This window comes from Serinus canaria, chromosome Z, assembly GCF_022539315.1.
Source record: "Serinus canaria isolate serCan28SL12 chromosome Z, serCan2020, whole genome shotgun sequence".
NCBI lineage: Eukaryota > Metazoa > Chordata > Aves > Passeriformes > Fringillidae > Serinus > Serinus canaria.
In genome coordinates this window covers 52929434-52947196 of record NC_066343.1, presented here as the reverse complement: position 1 = coordinate 52947196, position 17763 = coordinate 52929434, and the positions used below count along the sequence as shown (strand labels likewise).

The window sequence follows — 17763 nt, the reverse complement described above, 5'->3', positions numbered from 1 at the left end:
TTTTCCAGGCAGGAAAATCAATGTAGGCAAAATCCAGATCAAAACAGGCAAACACGTTATGGTGAATGGCTAAACAAAGCTAAATGAGGGCTAGCTAAATACAAAATCAAAAGTGGATGCAAGTATCCCTACATTTTTGAGAAGTGCAAGCATAAGCAGTAGGTGGAGATGCTTGAATATTTTGCATGCTCTGTATTTGTAGCAATAATGTGTGAGAGGAAAGGATGTAGGAGGAATACAGAGATTAAAATAAGGAATTAAACCATTCTCATAAAAAGTAAGCCTTTCACAACATAAATAACAGGGTAGATTAAAATTTAGTTGAAAGACTGCATGACATACACTAGGGAAGGGAACAATCAGTAAAGGAAGATTAGATGGATGAGATGACAGTTTTCTCCCAATCCTGATAAATTATGAGTGTTAGTGACCATAATAACAATTACTAGATATGCTGCATTTGATGTTAGACTAATTGTTTGTAAAACTTCTTTCTGTTTTTATTTCTAGGGCTCTTCCTTATCTTAGGTTTGATACTTTACCCTGCAGGTTGGGGATGCCAGAAGGCGATAAGCTATTGTGGATTTTATGCTTCTGCTTACAAACTGGGAGACTGCTCCCTGGGCTGGGCTTTCTACACAGCAATCGGCGGCACTGTTCTGACGTTCATCTGTGCAGTCTTCTCGGCACAAGCTGAAATAGCCACGTCCAGTGACAAAGTGCAAGAAGAAATAGAAGAAGGAAAAAACCTTATCTGCCTCCTTTAACTCCAGTGGGAAAAAATACCAGCACCTGGATCTTTATCTGCTTTCCATTGACTGGGCAAGCAGATCCATTTACGTGTTTTTACCATTTGTGTGATTGAGCCCCATGCATTCCGACCCTGAAATACTGAAAGGGTCGTTCTTCTTTGCTGGGCAATGAGGATCAGAGAAAGGATCCCAAGAAAGCAGAATGTAAATACTTGGGGATATTTTTAGTTTCATTCTGTGATCAGGACACAGTGGAATATATTAATCTGACTGGGGATGTGAGTAATCACATGTATATAGCAGGAATGTTGTTAAAACTGAAAAATTCTGATTGATCGGATTGCCTGACCCACCTTGGTCACTTTGAAGAATTTGGGTTTAAAATAATAAAAGCCAGCACATTTTTTTTTCTTAAGGAAAAGAGAAGCCTATTTTAATGAGGCTTTGTTTCCAAGGGCTCCCCTCACTGGTGTATATTTCTTCACCATCACCTGGTTTGGTACCATTTTCATGGAGGTGCTTTTTGGTACTGAACTTCTTAGAAGTACAGTGCCTGCTTGGATATTAACTCTGTGTTGGAGAGAGCAAAGCTGACGTTTACACCAATCTTAAGGCATTTAGAAAGTCAAGTCCTTGCCAGATTTCTCTCTCTTGAAACTTAAGAGCACAAGGTGTGTGCAACTTATTACTTAGCAGGTAAATATTGTTTCCACTGACAAGACAGAGAAGCTGTTGTTAGACTGGTTCTCATTTGATTCAGATAAAACTGAAATATTTCTATAGCCTTTATTAAAACTTCTAAAATCCCAAGCAGACAACAGCTCCCCACAGCACCAGCCTTATGTGGGCAGCAGCCTCTCCTTTAATTGCGGATTCCAAATTGTAATTCAACATTGTACCTTTTCTCTTGTCAGTGAAACGTCATTCCCAGTCTACAGATAAGTCTGTCTCATGACCCAGACGCACATGAGTCTTTAGGAAATGTAAACTTTTCAGGAAGCCTTTACGAATTCCATGTGGCTGGGAAGAATTTTTTTTCCTTTTTTTTTTTTTTTAATGTGTGTGTGTAGTAGTAGACCTTTTTCCAATTAAATCAGCAGAAATTAAACAGCAGTTGCCACAAATGCCATTTTTTTCTCAGAGCCAGCTCGTTGTGTTATTTGTGGTGTTGCCTCACTTCCTAGAACTACTTCTGATACCAAGTTTGTAAGGTATTTTAACAAAGAAAGGAATGATGCAACTGTGCCATAGGAGCATTGGGGATAATTGATCTGAGTAGTTCTAATTAAATACTAGGTGAATTTTAGATTCCTTTTCTTATTTCTTGGTAGTTTAACATCATCTAGTGACAGTGTTGCTTCACTATTACACAGAGCAGAGATTCTTGGTTTTGCCTGGTCAGTCCCTTAAAATTTGCCATTAATTATTAAAAAATCGTTGTTACTGTCCAGGTAGGTAGCTGCTTTCAAGGCCCTGCTGATGTGCTCCACAAGACAAGAGCTGTTCAGCAGTCCTGACAGCGGGCACGGGGCAGCCTGGAGGATTGGCGAACAGTCACGGAGCTGAGGTCCCCTTGCAGCACCTGCTGCCCACCACAGTGACAGAGCAGCTCCAGCCTGTGCCTCTGTGCCCATGGCACCTGCCACCTGTGCGGGGGACAGATACACAGGTGACCTCTGAGATGCAGTGCAACAACGTATGCCTGTATTGAAAAAGGGATTGTTTTAACCTAGCCTCTTCTTGCATTCACCTGCTCTTGCAACCCACATCTGCCATCTTCTACTTTAAATCAGGGAACTCACTGTTCTTTTAAATATTGAATTTAAATCCCCTCCAAAAGTTATGGTCTGGGACCAAGTGCCTACACAAATCAAGATTTTAATAAAGCAAAATTACCAGCACATAGTGGTGCTTGAGGGTAAAAATTAGAGTCCACACACCCTGTCCACACCTGTGTGTGTCATTGGCTTTGCCCTAGCCACATCCCCCACACCTGAAGGACATGCACTGGGCTTATACCCAGGGTCCAGCAAGGCTTCCTCCAGGCATCCCTCCCGAGCCCCTTCTGGAGCATGCACTGAATCTGGACCACCAGCTCAGGTCTGCCCTGCCCTTGGGGGCCCTGCAGTTGGAAAAGAGGGGGTAAGCAGTTGTATGAGTACCATATAAACCTAAAAGCTAAAAATTAATTACTAAGCAGATGTATGGTTTTAGCTTCCTTAGGTGGGTAGCAATCCAAAGCCCAGATCACCACTGCCAACAAGTCTTGACACAGTATTAGGGTGAAAAATGCTGCACTGGCTTAAGGACTTGATTAGCCAGAATCAGGTCAGGTTAGTCCTTACAAAGGTTGAGAGAGCATACTTTGCTCTGGTTGAGAAGTAAACAATGAACAACCTTCCTTCAGGTTACTAGCTGACCTCTGCTGTGATCCACATGATGCTTAAAAAAATTTCAATAGTACATTTTGTTTGGGTTTGGTTTTTTAAGTATTAAAGAGATTTTCAGTGGCACATTTTGCTTTTGTTTGCATTTGCAACCAAGAAGAACCAGCTTTTCTGCTTGTTGCTGGTATATTATCAGCTTGCTCTGCAACAGCATAATTAACTAACTTGCAAAAATACCCATGTTCATGTAGTACAGATAGAAGACAGGCTGGGAAGAAATACAGAGGAGAAATAATCAGAATTTCTTTTCTCAGGGTTCTGTTTTTCTAGCAAGTGGTAAGGTGGTATATATAGTGAATTTTTTTTTCCTGGATGAGGTTTTCAGGTGCAGGGTGCACTCATTAAATTTCACAGCTATTTAAATTGCTCCTGAAGTTAACCTCAGCAGTAGCTTTCAAAGGCACTCTGGGAAAGAAAAAAAGCAAAATCAGCTTTAAGCTGATTTAACTGATTTCATGAGGGGGCTGTAGAGTGTAACTGCTTCTTAATGTACGTGCACTGCATAGGATCTAGAGGAATTTGCTGTGGATTTTTTAAAACCTGTGTGCCAATTAGTTCAGTTTAACTTTGTTTTGTGGTATTGAAGATTTCTTCAAACATCTGTGGTTTCATCAATTTCTTAAACTTATATTCAATAAAGTGCCATAGACCTTTTTTAATTGTAGCATATTTAAATATATATATATATATACACAGACTTGTGTGAGATGTGCAATACAAGGAATGGGTTTTGTGGGGTTTTTTTTGGTTATTTTGCTGGTTTTTGGTTTTTTTGGGGTGGTTTTTTTTGTTTTTGTTTTTTTTGGTTTTTTTTTTTTTTTAGTTTTTGCATTTTAACAAGTGATTGGAAAAGGGACTTCCCAGGGAAGAAGTGGCTGGAGTTTGTTGGTATGGATATAGTGTAATGCAATAAAATCACTGATTTGGAAGATCAATACAACAGTGGTAGTAACAGCAGCTTTAACAAAAATATCTTCTAGATTGATTTGAATTACTCAGGATACAGACACTTCCAGTGTGAAGCTGTGTCCACCCCTTGCCATTAACACTCAAAAAGCTGAAAAACCTCAGCAAGGTTTCTTAGCGTGCTTTATGTGTAATGTGGCACTGCAAAAAACATTGCTACTGAGCTATTTCTGGGTTGTCTATATCACCTTTGTATCTGTTTTACTCAATAAAGTTCTCTGGATTCTGTGATTTTTTTTTTTTTTAAGCCAAATAATTTCCATTTTGCATTGTTAAATCCCCCCCATCCCCCACATCCTAGTGGTAAATGGAGAGGAGTTCAGGCCTTCCTTGAAAGCCATGGGCACTGGTGCCTACATCTCAAGGAAAGGGCAGAGTGCAACAAAAGCAGAGCATGGCAGCAATGCAGACACAGCTCCTTGGTATAGGAAGAGCAGCTGCAGCGATCCAGTTAGAGTAGGTTTTGAGCCATGGTTTATTTGTGGTACTGTTTTTCTGTTCTTGACTCACCACTATGTACATTTGTTAGCATGAATGATGTACCTAATGTCTTCTTTTTAATCTAAATTTCAATTAAATGTGAGGTTTTGAACTTTTAACAGGAGTCTGATTACCTTAATACAAGAATATTGGACAAGTTGAGCCAAGCTGAGCTTTGATTGTAGCTTTAATAGCATTTAAGATCCCAGTCCAATAATGTATTTCAGATTCCCATCTGACTTAAACACTTATTACTGCTTACTGATCAGAAGTACGTGATCTGAAATTGTAACTATGTGTTATACAATACAGTTGCATTAAAGAGACTAATTGAATATAGCTCTGACAAAATGTGTTTCATTTTGCAACTAAAGCACGGCATTTCCTTTTTCATGAAAAAGGGTAGTAACAGTTCTGAAACAAATATTGCTTCATCATACACAGATTTTAAAAATGGTGTTTGCCACAGTGTTTTAGCTTTCAGCTGTGACATGACAAACACTAGAGAAAGATTACAAAGCCAGTCTATAGCAGAACCAGGAGGAAGGCTTTCAGTAGTTTAAAGTCAGCATGTCACTTATTTGTCAGTTGCAATGGTCTGCTTCTATTAAATTTATATATAATTATTCATGTATAGTTTAATTACACTTCTAACAGTTCCTAAACTTCAGAGAAGTAGCTCTTAGTTACAACTTGGAACATCTGGAAACATACAGTCCAGAACTTAGGGGATAGATGCCACTGAATGCACCACTATCACTGTCAATTTACGAATTGGAAAACATGTATAGTTAGAGCACTTATTCTCCAAATATAAAACACTGCTTAAAGAAATTATGAAGTACTGATTCGAACAGCTAAAAATATTACCTTCCTTTTCCAGTAAAGTTAATGGAGTTGGCAGTAGCCCAGAGTTCAAGACTCCAGTTGTGTGTATTGTCACACCTTTCCATGTTCTTGTAACTTGTTCTCCAAACTCCAGCTGGGTTTAGAATAGGGGAACAATCACAAAGTGGATGTCTATTATCAGTGTTAGAGTAACAGGAATATAAAGATGATGTCTTGTTCTGCAATTCACTGAAAGCTTGTTCTCAAATGCCTTTCATTTAGAAAATTTTTGTATCAGTGAAATTCTGAGAGAGTAGGAATCAGTAAAACTGGCCTAAGGTATCACTCAGATGTGGTGGGATCAGTAACTTGGTCTAACCAAGGTAAAAGAGAAAGAATGCTATATTTAATTACATAAGTCTTAGGCTGGAGTCAATGATCTCAGGAGTGTTTAGGTCTTTTCCATCCTAATTAATTCCGTGATTCTGTATTCTGACCACTTCCTGTTGTTCTCTTACCTTGGACAAAAAGTGTCACCCCACTGCCCAACCCAGGCTATGCATTTTTTCTTTCAAAACATCATGCACTCCTCTAAAAGTAACATCATGCATTCTTCTAAAAAAATACAGGCACAGCAAAGACAACACTTCTGCACTGAAAAACAGCAACCATGCTTTGGCATGTGTGCAATGACTACAGCTCAGATATACGCAATTGTTTAATTAGGCTAGAAACATGATAAAATCTACTAGCAGCATTGCCAGCTGGAGCAGTGGCAGAGCAGCTGATGCCACAGAGGCACCAGTGGTCAGAGGCAGCTGTTCTGTTCAGTGGTCTGGGCTCCAGCCAGTGTTGCCTACCCAACTCCAGCTGTACAAGGTCACAGAGCAGAAAAGCCGAGTGCAGGGCCACAAGTAACTGAAGCCAGCCTGTCTCCCAGGCCTGCACCAGCCCTGTTTTTACTAATACAGCCTCAAACTTTATTAATAAAAATCAGTCCCAAATACTTCCCATCTGGAAGCTCCAGCTGGAGATTTCCCTTCTTAAATCATGGATATAAAGAAGTAAAACCTGGTATTCTCAATGCTGTAAAGAGCAGCTCCTCTGTATTGAAGCATTTTCCTTCACATCTGAGTGTAATGTAACAGGAACATGAAGGAGCACTCACCAAAAGCAGGACAGTACACTTACTTTTATATATGTACACATACACTCATTCCTTAGTCAACAGGAATCTCCAAGAGTACTGAGAGACTGTACTGAAACTGCAACTGTGTAATGTAATCACTTTCATCCAACAAAAAGCATAATTTTAGTTGAGCAGTATATACTTCCATTAAACTGCTGGGAAAATTTTGGGGTTTTTTTCCCAGAACAAAATATATGGTAGCATGAGCCACAAGTTACACATCCTTACCAATGCCTTTTTTATTTTCCCCTCAGTATCATGTGACATCGTATCCAGTTTAATCCTTGTATAAAGTTTCACTGTATAGTTTTGCTGCTGAGCTAGATCTGCACTAGTGCCTTTGGCAATGTTCCTGATTTTTCTAATTATGAAAATAAAAGCTACTTGCAGACACAAAATAAATTTGTAGGAAAAAAGTACAAACTAATTCACAAATGTTTTAATATAACTGAGTCAAACCTAATTAATTATTTGACCCACTGTGCCAGAATGCAGATTAATAACCAGAATGTTCTAGGTGTGTGCCTCTTCCTTGGCAGAAATATCTTCCCAGAAGTATCACTGAGTATTTTTAATTACAGTACTCTTAACCATGCTTTTCTCTCAATGTGTGCATGCTTTTCCATGCTTACAACTTCTTGAGGAAAGTAACCTAAGCAAACCAGAGGAATTATGTCCAATGAAGAGCACTAAAATTGTGTAATAATTCTAAACATAAAACATGACTGGATCATATGGCACAACCATGCTTACATTTACAAGAAAGTACAAAACCTTCCTTCAGACTGCTGACACTGCCATTCTAGATCTGTAAACTAGAAAAATCAAGTGGAGGAAGAATTTCAATACTGATTGATGCATGCACACGAAAGTGTCTTTAAAAACACATCTGCCATCTCCCAAAATAATCCTAACTGTACCTCAGAGCACTGTTCACTGTATCACTGCACGAAGATGCATCATGCATTTGCAAACTTACCTACATCACAGTCTTCTAGATGAAGTCATCCAGCCCTTCAGAGGAAACCCTGTAGTAAGATGAGTACTAGAGAGCAGGTGCTAAAACTGACATTACATGAAAAAAAAACAACAGATTGTGCTAGTGACTAAAAAAAAGAAAGAGCAGGATAGCAGTAACACAGAAATGTTGATTCACTGGCAGAAATTAGGAAAATAAATACTACCAAAGCAGTTTTTTCAGCAACTTCATTTTACTTTCAATAATGTTTTAAGAGTCAATACCTGTAGAATTCCATCCAGTCATGACAGAGCATGTTTAATTTTAACCCTTGTGAGTTTACAGCACAAGAAGGTAAACTGCAAGTATTTTAAGAATTTTCTTCGTAACAGTTGAGTAGACTAATGCTCTTTAACCAGATTTATTGATAGTGGACATTTTGCTTCACCATTTCAGCAGAAATACAGCATCTATATACAGAATTATAAAAAGCAAGTCAGACTTTTACATAGATCATCCTCCCTGCACATCACCCTGACTGTTAGAAGAAAAATCCCCATTATTGGTCAAAACTATACAGAGCAAACACCTAGGAAAAAAGTCTTTTTTTATTCTATGACACTGTGTTAATACAATAAATATACAAAACTTCTGAACTACCCAGACATGCAACAGAGAGACAGAAGAAGTGCATTTGTACAGAACCATGACATTCACCAGGATGGCAGAACATTGTTAGTAATTTACAAAATATACAAACATCCTCAGATAAATAAAAACAACTCCTAAATTACAAATCAAAGACTACTGACATTCCAGTGTTTAAACTTCATACCTTGTACTCTGTTTGTCACAATACTACAAAAAGACAACTCAAGTGGGCGCCATACTCTGATTAATAAGAGATCATAAAATCTAATTTTTGTTGGGTACAAAATATTTTTAACAAATTTCAGCCTTCTGCTGTCAAAGGTAAATGAACTTTTCCCTCCTTTTTGGGCTGCAAAGTGTCACAGATTTCTGGTTTAAAGAATTCACATGTGAAACAACCCTAAATTTCACTCAGAAGGCTTAAATCTGTACATTCAACCCATGATATTACAAATCAATTCTTATACACAGAACATTACATATGTTTTCTCAAAGAACCTTCAAACATTTGAGAAAAAAATCTACCTGCCAAATTCAGGTTTTATTTCTAGTTTGTTTGGTGTTTTTTCTGATAATTATGCTATTATGCAATCTTCAACTTCAGTTAAATTGTAAGGACAAAGTCCCTAGGATTCCAATCTAAGAGGTACCAAAAGAATTCCCTAAATTTAGATTTAAAAGTAATCCATAGCAGAGTTCCTATATACAACCCTCAAGTTAAGTTTAAAATATGAAAAGAACAATCTTGATGTATAGCTTCTAGAATGATGGTCCCCCGATCTCAGCAGAGAACAGTGACTTTAATCTGGAAAGCTTTAAAAACATTCTACACAAATTTAAGTTCAATGTTAGCATGTCCAATATTATGACATTTTAACAGCCTTGTTAGATAGAATACTTAAGCACATATATTCATTAATGTGAACTTCAGCATAGGTGAAACTATGATTTTTTTTCAAATTTGAGTGTGGTTTAAAAAAATTAGTTAGTGAAAGGAGACTAACAAGAGAATTCATGCTAACAGCATATTACTGATTCAAGGATTATGCTAGGGGAGTATTTTTTAAAATGAGCTTCTGTTATTATGAATACAGTGTATTGAAATTCAGTCCACTTTCAGAATGTGGAGGGGCCTCAGAACTTTATGCTGTGCTATGATTCACCTTAAGAGCTGAATTAATTTCAGCCATGGTGTGTGTGTACTTACACAGGTTGTGGGATGTCATCTTTCATGATGAAGAGTTTGAAATATTGTGTAAGTATTATATGTAAGTCTCATGAGGCAATCGAAAAACGTAAGGTCTTCAAAGCAGAGAAACTCAAACTATACCCAAGTCCTGACTATATTTTATTCAAGAATATTGTGATGGTATATACTATTATGGATTGTTAGTTTCACAGCATCAATCTAACTTAGGCCTCCAATTCAATGAGATAAAATCTAACTTATTAAAGATAAATATCTCTCCCTTTGCCAAATCAAAATAGTTTAAAAGTTTTTTCCTATAGCTTAAATCACATCACAGAGATGGCTGAGTTAATAGGAAAATTCATTCAAGTATCCATTAAATGCCTTTGCTTCAAGAGCCTGATTTTAGACAACATTCCTGTTAGAAAATTAAATACTGTGTATATAGTGTTTTGGACAGGCAGTAAACAGAGTGACTGTCCAGGATAGAGATTTAGTACCACTGTTAAACATAAATCTATACTTGAAAAAAAACCCCAAACAAAAACTAACAAAAAAAAGTCCCAAATAAAACAAAAATACCACTGCACATAGAAGAGGGACAGGGGATATGGTTATACTGAAGTTAAAAATAGCAAATATATAACTTAGCTCCGTGATTGAAATCACCAGTTAACTTCCTTAAACTGAACTATTCTATTACAGAGAATGTTTATGCCCCATAGTAATTTCTCACAGGTAGAGAACACTCCATGGAAATACATACAAACAAATGCCATAAAGTGGCGCAGGTAAATTCTGGACCAAAACACTACCTAAACAAGATCAGGTAACTCAACAGTATTCATGCAAACTTACAGGTTTATATCAAAAGACTTACCTAATAAAAAAGAAAACAAAACCAAACAAGAATTTATATTCTCTGCCTTACTTGTATTTGACCCCCAACAGCTGCTGAAAGTGCAAAAACAGTAGTCAAACCTAACTACATCTCTCAGTCACGTCTTACTGACCGCTTATGACCCCACTTCTTAAGGTAGACATAGGGAAATCAGTTCTTGCAAAGAAAAATAATTAATCCAAACTGCTTTCCTGACCTCAAAAAAAAAAAAAAAAAGAAAATGAGAGTGAATTGCTAAAAAACCTTCCAGATTCTTACTACATTGATTTGATCATTATATACCAGAGTTCATTCTCAGGCCAATTGTTGAAATTATTTATCCTCCATAAAATATGTAAAGCTTTACACTGCAGAATTCAACACTTCTGTTAAAGAAGGGGGGAAAAATGGTTTTCTTCTTAAAATAAATAAATTTATAATAAAATAAACCAACCATTTCCCATTTAACCCATGCACAGCTGTGGAAGAAACGAACATGCTGTGTGAATTTTGATCTAGGCATTTAGGGAATATAGTAAGTGACTGGAAAATAAAGAACAGTTGAGGAGAACAGGGGTGACGGTGTTTCTCTACATCCGGTTACCCTTGAAGGCATTCTGAGCCGCGCTGGTGGCCGCTGTGGAGGCAGCGTTGGCTGCAGCAGTTTGTACAGTTTTGTTGGACATCACTCCCGTGGCAAACTCCTGCTGCGCCTTCTCAAAGCTCGCACCAGTCGTGCGGTACAGCCCGTGCACCTACAGAGGGGAAAAGCACTGAGAAAATGGTGCCATGCTTCCCATTTCTTAGCAGACCAACAGCAAAGTCTCAATGAAAATGGAGCTGTGAGGTGGGGAAATGTGATTTGTTCATGTGTTTGAGTGAATCCAGAGATGAGATCATGGAATTTTTTCCCAAAAACTTCTTAATTTTTCATTGTCCAATTGCACATATTATTTGACTGTGGAGGATACTTGTCATTATCTAGAAGTTCAGAGGGGTCTCATCGTGTTCACTAAAATGTGTGATGTGTATTTGGTGAATTTTTCTCTACAACAATATTTAGAAACATTTTAGTTACTCTGACTAGTTACAAGAGTAAGCAACACTCTGAATATTGAAAATTTCAAAATATTCTTATTACACAGTTACACATTTGCAGAACTGGTGTGATGACAAATAGTTCTGCATAATAACCAGAGGAATAAACAATATGACTTACAAACACTCTTAACAATATGGTATATAGCAAATAAAAACCAACAAAACCAGACAAAAAAATCCTGATTAACTCCCAATTATCAAGTATTGAAATTCAAATGCTATTTTTGACTCAGTTAAGTTACAAAAAGGTTGTGACTTAGCTAAATAATAACTAAAATAATACTACGAAGACATTTTCATTCAGTGTATCAGGAAAATTAATGTAACTTTTTTCTCTGTTATAAATGTGACTACTTCTCATCCATAAAGATAAACCAAGTCATATATGAATATGCAGATTTTTGGAAAGAATCTTTGGTAAGAAAAATGTAAAAAGATATTCCACCATACTTTTTTCTTGCTTGTTTCTTCTCATGTATAGAGTATTTCTACAGAAGACAAGAAAGGACATCTCCAGGCACACACTTATAATTTCTAGTTTACTGTGAACGGGTCAAAAGAATTTAGGCATCTGTAAAATCTTGAAACTTAACTGTAACTGAGGTTGAATTACTGGAATCCAGCCAGCACATCATCATCAGAATTCTCATTTACATTTATCTCAATGACTTACTAGTGCATCAGTATATCTATACTTAGATATTCTGGGTGGAAATTCACTGGAAGTAACCATAGAGAAATAGTTTATTTCCTTGAGTTTTCATGCTCCTGCATCATTAGCTGGCAATAAAATATAAAAAAAAAAAAAAAAATAGAGAAATAAAAATCCTTTTCTGAGGTGCTGAGCATCTCTCTTCTATTGATTTTAATGGGAATGATTTGTTAAGAGCTGTAACTTAGCAATCATTTCAGTCACACTTCTCTGTGCCTGATGGACAATCTGGCATGTACAGCTACAATCACAGTGTCCAGTGCTTTCACCTCCTCTTTTGTGCTGGGGTTACCTCTCAGGTTCTCTAATTCAGAGCTATCATTCCCCATCTGCAGAATATACCTGCATTGTATACCAGTATTTTGTAACTCCACAACAGTATAAGCAAAACTGCACAAATGTAAATAGGCAAGGCTCACCTTGAAGAATGTAATTTAATCCCCACTACTTTATGAAAGGGTAATCTAAATATTAGATCTCTCAAGACAGAAAGCAAAATCCAAATCAAACGTAGGAAACAAAAGAGGCAAATAATTTGTAACTTACCTTCTTAAACATAACTAATGAGATAACAGCAGATGCTGTGAAAAGTGCAGCTATGATTATCATCATAATGCCAACAGGAATACTCTTATTAAGTCCAGTAAGAGATGAAATCCACCCACTGAAGGAAGGAGAAATAACAAATTTTATTAGTATAGCACATGAACCATTTAATCAAAGATACCCTCACCAAAGAAAATTTCATAACCTCCTGGTTATGAACCATTTTGATTATTTTTAAAGAAAAATCATGGGAATTTTACATGAGCATATTCTGGTTCTATGATATGCTTTTAAAGTTTAATTTCCATTTTTTCACTGAAAATACAGTGAAACTGTATGAAAATAGTTGTAAATATTATTCTCCTTGAGCAAAATTGTGGAGAAATTAGAGAGCTGCTTCTCAACTTCTTGAGGTTTTTTTGTTATATACCGTCATTTCTGATTAATTCAAGACTACATGAATTCATAGATGAGAAAATATCCCTAAAATGATAGTTTCTAACATCTATAAATACAGAACAGAATACCACACATACACTGCTTTCATGTGAAGACTCATTTACTTGTATCCACTCAGTGATGCTTTCTCAACTAAGGTTAATATAATTTTTTAAAGCAGAGAGCATCAGATGAACTAGTAGAAAAGAACTGCTATGTTAGTATCTACTTCAAGCATTTCCCCAGTGTTCAAAATTGAAACACCAAGAGACACCAACAGTTTCAGACCTGAAAACTAAAAAAAGCAGGCTGCCTTATGAACAAAACCCATGCATTAAGATAAATAAGATCTTTTCCACATTAAAAAAAAAAAAACAGCAAAAAATTATGTAAACCCTTAAACCTTTCCCCTGCCTGCTTCACACACTACTTTGATATCCACTGTATCCCTAAACTATCACTAAACTATCACTAAACCCCAAAATCTGAACTGTAATTAGGATTTTCTGATTATCTGGCTACTTTCAATACTCCTTCCCCAAATATGCTTAAAAGCACACTTCCCAGACTTGGATGAATAAGCAATAGAGGATTCCAAAGGAAAAAAAATCAGGCTCTTTTCTTACAAAACAATTCTAAAGTAATACTGTTTTCTCTGCCTTCCATATATTTTGAGGTTTGCAGCAAAAAGTACTCATAGAGGGAAGTGTCATTACCCAACTACAGCACTGCCACTTATGACTCTTCATGTTACCAGCTGGCTACTACAACCTTGCTTTTAGTTAATTTCTTTATTTCAAGGACAGCGACTGATTCCCCATAGTTTCTCCCTGTAAAATCTAAATATTAGACCTCAAAGACTCAAATAAAAGATAATATACATACAAGCTTCATGTAAAAGCTTATATATTTGCAAACATTTAAAAGAAAGGTCAACTTATTGCAGAATATGGATGTGACTCAAAAAAATGTACTTTTCAAATAATATTCAAGATATATTCACCAAAATGCCTTGTTAAGTTGTTCTACAATTTTAGCCACAGATTTCTCAATAAGTAGCAAGTTTATAAATATAACTAGAAATACCTAATAATACGAAAAATATGCAAACAACATGTTGTTGCTGTCTAAATTTTTGCTTTCCTTTACCTTAAATGCAGAACGAGCAATAACTCCTTACACCACCAAAACAGAGGAGGTAGTGTATGAAAGAGTAAGTTCAAAGTGGTTTAAATTGAAGGATGATATTTTGACCAGTCTAGTAACAGAAGTACCCCACATTCTTTGGATACATTTCACCCACTTCTCCTAGTCAAGAGCACGCCAAAAATGCTCTATTTTGAGAGTTAAATGTAACATTCTAGTGAACACAAGATTACTCCTTTGAAAACACAGCCTGTATTGCAACTGTTACTTCAAGTAAGAGTGTTTGTCTTACAGACAGTACAACACCACGGCAAACGGAGTACTCACCAGTTTCCCCATCTTTGAAATCCTGCAGCTTGAAGTACATGTACAGCAAACTGACAGATATATACAAAGAAGAACACAAAGAACCTGAATGAACTGTCACTCCTGAAAGAGGTGGGGGGAAAAAAAGATTAAAGCAGCCAGAAAAGTAATCATTTTTATTCATATTCTGTAGTACCAATCTAACTTTTTACTGCATTAACTAGACAAAAAGTACTTTCATTTATCAAGTGACCTGAAGTATCAGCAATTCCGTGGTTTTTTAGAGTGTTTATTTACAAGAGCTGCTCTTTCTTCTTTAATATAGTGATTTTGCCAGCAGCATCTCTAGTAAAGGTGAGAATAATTCTGTTCAGCCCAGAGCAGGCGCCCTTCAACTAACCATTTTAAGTTTATATTCTGCTCCACTTTCAGAGTGAAGTTCACAGTGACAGCAAGATAGGGAGAGAATATTTAACTTGTGAAAGGAAGTAAGATCTCATATGGAACTACTGAAACACATGGCACACCAGAATACTGAAGCAGTTGTTATTTTAAAGTAAATGAACAAAATACATTCCTAATTAAATTACTAAAATGCCAGCCTTACAAAGACTGAAAATAAAAAAAACAAAAAACAAACAAACAAACAAACAAACAAAAACAAACAAAAAAAACCCAACCCAGCCAAATAGAAATGTACAGGCAAAATTTCAGTAACACTCAACTTACTACTGTCAAAACTATTTACCATATCATATGCTTCCTGCTAGAGTTCTTAAGAAAGTAGAAATCATTTAGTTAAGTCACAGAAAGAGATTTTGTCTTTAACAGCTCTACCTGCAGAAAGGAGTTTGTAATTCCTATACAACCAGTTCAGTTCAATAACTATTTCATTTTCAGCTGAGCAACTGACTGAAAGTTGAATATGCAAGTAGAGTTTTTCTTCCTCAACTAACCAATTTTCTCTAAGACAAGCTATGGATTCACTAGACAAGAAATGCAAGTAAAACTATTTGATTCCTTGAAGATTTGTGGGTATGGCAATACCTCCTTGGTTAGCAAAAATAAAACTTCCTGTATTCTAAGTGTTACAGCTAATTGCAACTTCTGGCCATCAATCTTTTAAAACAAGAATAAGGTTATTTTAACTGAGAACATCCTGAATCACTTCAATGTAAAAAAAAAAAAACCTAACTCAAAACTTCAGGAGTACAGGACTTGAAATCTCTACATGCTGATCTTCACTAAGAAAAAGTTTATTTTTGCATGCAAACACACCATTATATTCTTAATCACACACTTTATGCTTCTGAAGTTTGCAAAGATTGCTAAGACTAGGAAAAATACTAGTTTGTTTAACATATACCTGCTCTACTAATTCATAAGAATCTCAGGCTATTTCAATTACAGATACTGTAGGTGTCTATCACTTAAAAATACAATATTTTAAGAGTAGCTATTTATGAAGTTCATTCAGGAAGCAAAAAAATATTGACTACCAATCTGCTTAAATTCTTGCGGTGTAGAAACAGAGATTTAATAAGAATGTTCTTTGCAACTGTTACCAGCCCCTTATTAACTTCAACAAAGTTAAGTATTTCTGACAAATATTTTGTCTGTAGTAAAAACAGTAAATATTTTTAAAGGATATTCCATGATATTACTAACTACTGGCACCTGTATTTCAAATTCAACATCTGAATTAATGGCAAACATACTCTTTGTTTCTAATGAAAGCACTTTAAAGGATTATAATCATGATAATCAAGCAAATTCTGGAATGCTAATGCATTTTGACAAGTTTTTAAATATCCCAAGTCAAGCTGAAATTGTTACCTGAAAGCTCCATAAAGTGGTCTGTACCAGCAGACAAAAGAACAAGGGGTAAAAAGCAAGAACCAGAGAATACTCAATCCAAAATCAACCCCTCTTGTAGCATCAACGTAAAACCAGGCCAAACATCCAAAGATATTAAGAAACAGTGTCACTGTATGGACTGTAGAAGCAAAAGTAAAATAATCTTAATTAAGTTATGTTTAAACAATAAATCATTACAACTCCTAAAGTTATACTCAAACTTTTAAACATTTTAAATATTTAAAGACAACAGCATTTTAAACAAAATATCAGTATGCAAACAATACCAATACCATCTCAAGGCCTTCTGTAATAAATTGATTTTTTATAGTTTTCTAAATTTTAGGTAAACCCTGTATTCACAAGTGAGAGCACTCAACATGAAAATTCAAGTACCACCAGCTACCTGGCAATGGAAAATATCTTGCCATAAAAATAAAACACTTTCAAACATTAAATTGAGAAAAAAGAGGTTTCTACAGCTGCAATAATGGATCTTTTTCCTACAGTAATAACTGAATACAAATATTTATGAGACCACTGAATACTTTTTGAGAGAAAGCTTAAAAATTACAAAGTCTATCACAAAACAGGCACTGTACACATTCAAATTTGAAAACAAAAATTTCCCAAATAGTCTTTCAACAGAAAGCTCTTTGTCCTCCATATAATAAAACAGATACTCCACTTTCTTATAATGTTCTTCAGTAAAACACGAAGCTGTTCTAGATGTTTTAATGTATTTTGTATATTCAAATATTTCTTAGAACACTGGTGTTTCTTAGAACATCTGCCTTTTTGGGGGTATGTTGTTAGCTCAATACTATAATTTTCTCATTGGCAGACCTTGTTACATAGTAACTATTCAATTTTTACTAAAAAATGCATATGCATTATTAAGTTTACTTCTTAGAACAGAATAAGGCAATATTAAGAAACATTACAACTACTACCTTCATGCTATCTGGCACAGAAGTTAGTTCTGCTAGACTTCAAAGATGAACACGAACTTTTCTCTTTGTTCAGCAATAACCAGTGATTCAGGAAGGATTTTTCTGCCTCAGAGAACAATTTCTTTCCTTGTGGATCAGGATAAAGTAGGGTATTTATAACTGCACAAACTGCTCCTGACAGCAATAATTTTTATTTTATTTAAGTTCAGAGCAATATTTCAGTCATTCTCTTGGATAGCAAGATTAACAGAACAGGCAAGATACTAAAGATTCTGAAAAAGAGAATCCTGAAATTCTTTGTTGATGTCTTAATTATGGCTTGAGCTCTAAACCAACACAGTGGGAAAAAACTCTTAAAAGCAAG

The 17763-nt window shown here is 35.8% G+C and overlaps 2 protein-coding genes and 1 pseudogene across 6 annotated transcripts in view; 2 read left to right on the top strand and 1 right to left on the bottom strand.

The window, feature by feature from the left end:
* The window catches only part of LHFPL2 (LHFPL tetraspan subfamily member 2), a 119733-nt gene extending 114749 nt beyond the window's left edge, over positions 1–4984 (top strand). For all 5 annotated transcript variants that reach the window (XM_050987047.1, XM_050987045.1, XM_050987044.1 and 2 more), the window contains one exon: positions 511–4984. In XM_050987047.1, coding sequence (XP_050843004.1) covers positions 511–767 — 257 coding nt within the window. In that variant the 3' untranslated portion in view covers positions 768–4984. The remainder of the gene's footprint in view (positions 1–510) is intronic.
* On the top strand, positions 837–4984 carry LOC127061097 (uncharacterized; annotated as a pseudogene).
* Positions 4985–7917: 2933 nt separating this feature from the next.
* The window catches only part of SCAMP1 (secretory carrier membrane protein 1), a 36755-nt gene continuing 26909 nt past the window's right edge, over positions 7918–17763 (bottom strand). Inside the window, exons 6-9 of the mRNA XM_009094022.4 lie at positions 16426–16585; positions 14611–14712; positions 12700–12817; positions 7918–11095 (exon numbers count right to left, since the gene is read on the bottom strand). Of these exons, the coding sequence (XP_009092270.1) occupies positions 10931–11095; positions 12700–12817; positions 14611–14712; positions 16426–16585 (545 nt within the window). The 3' untranslated portion in view covers positions 7918–10930. The remainder of the gene's footprint in view (positions 11096–12699; positions 12818–14610; positions 14713–16425; positions 16586–17763) is intronic.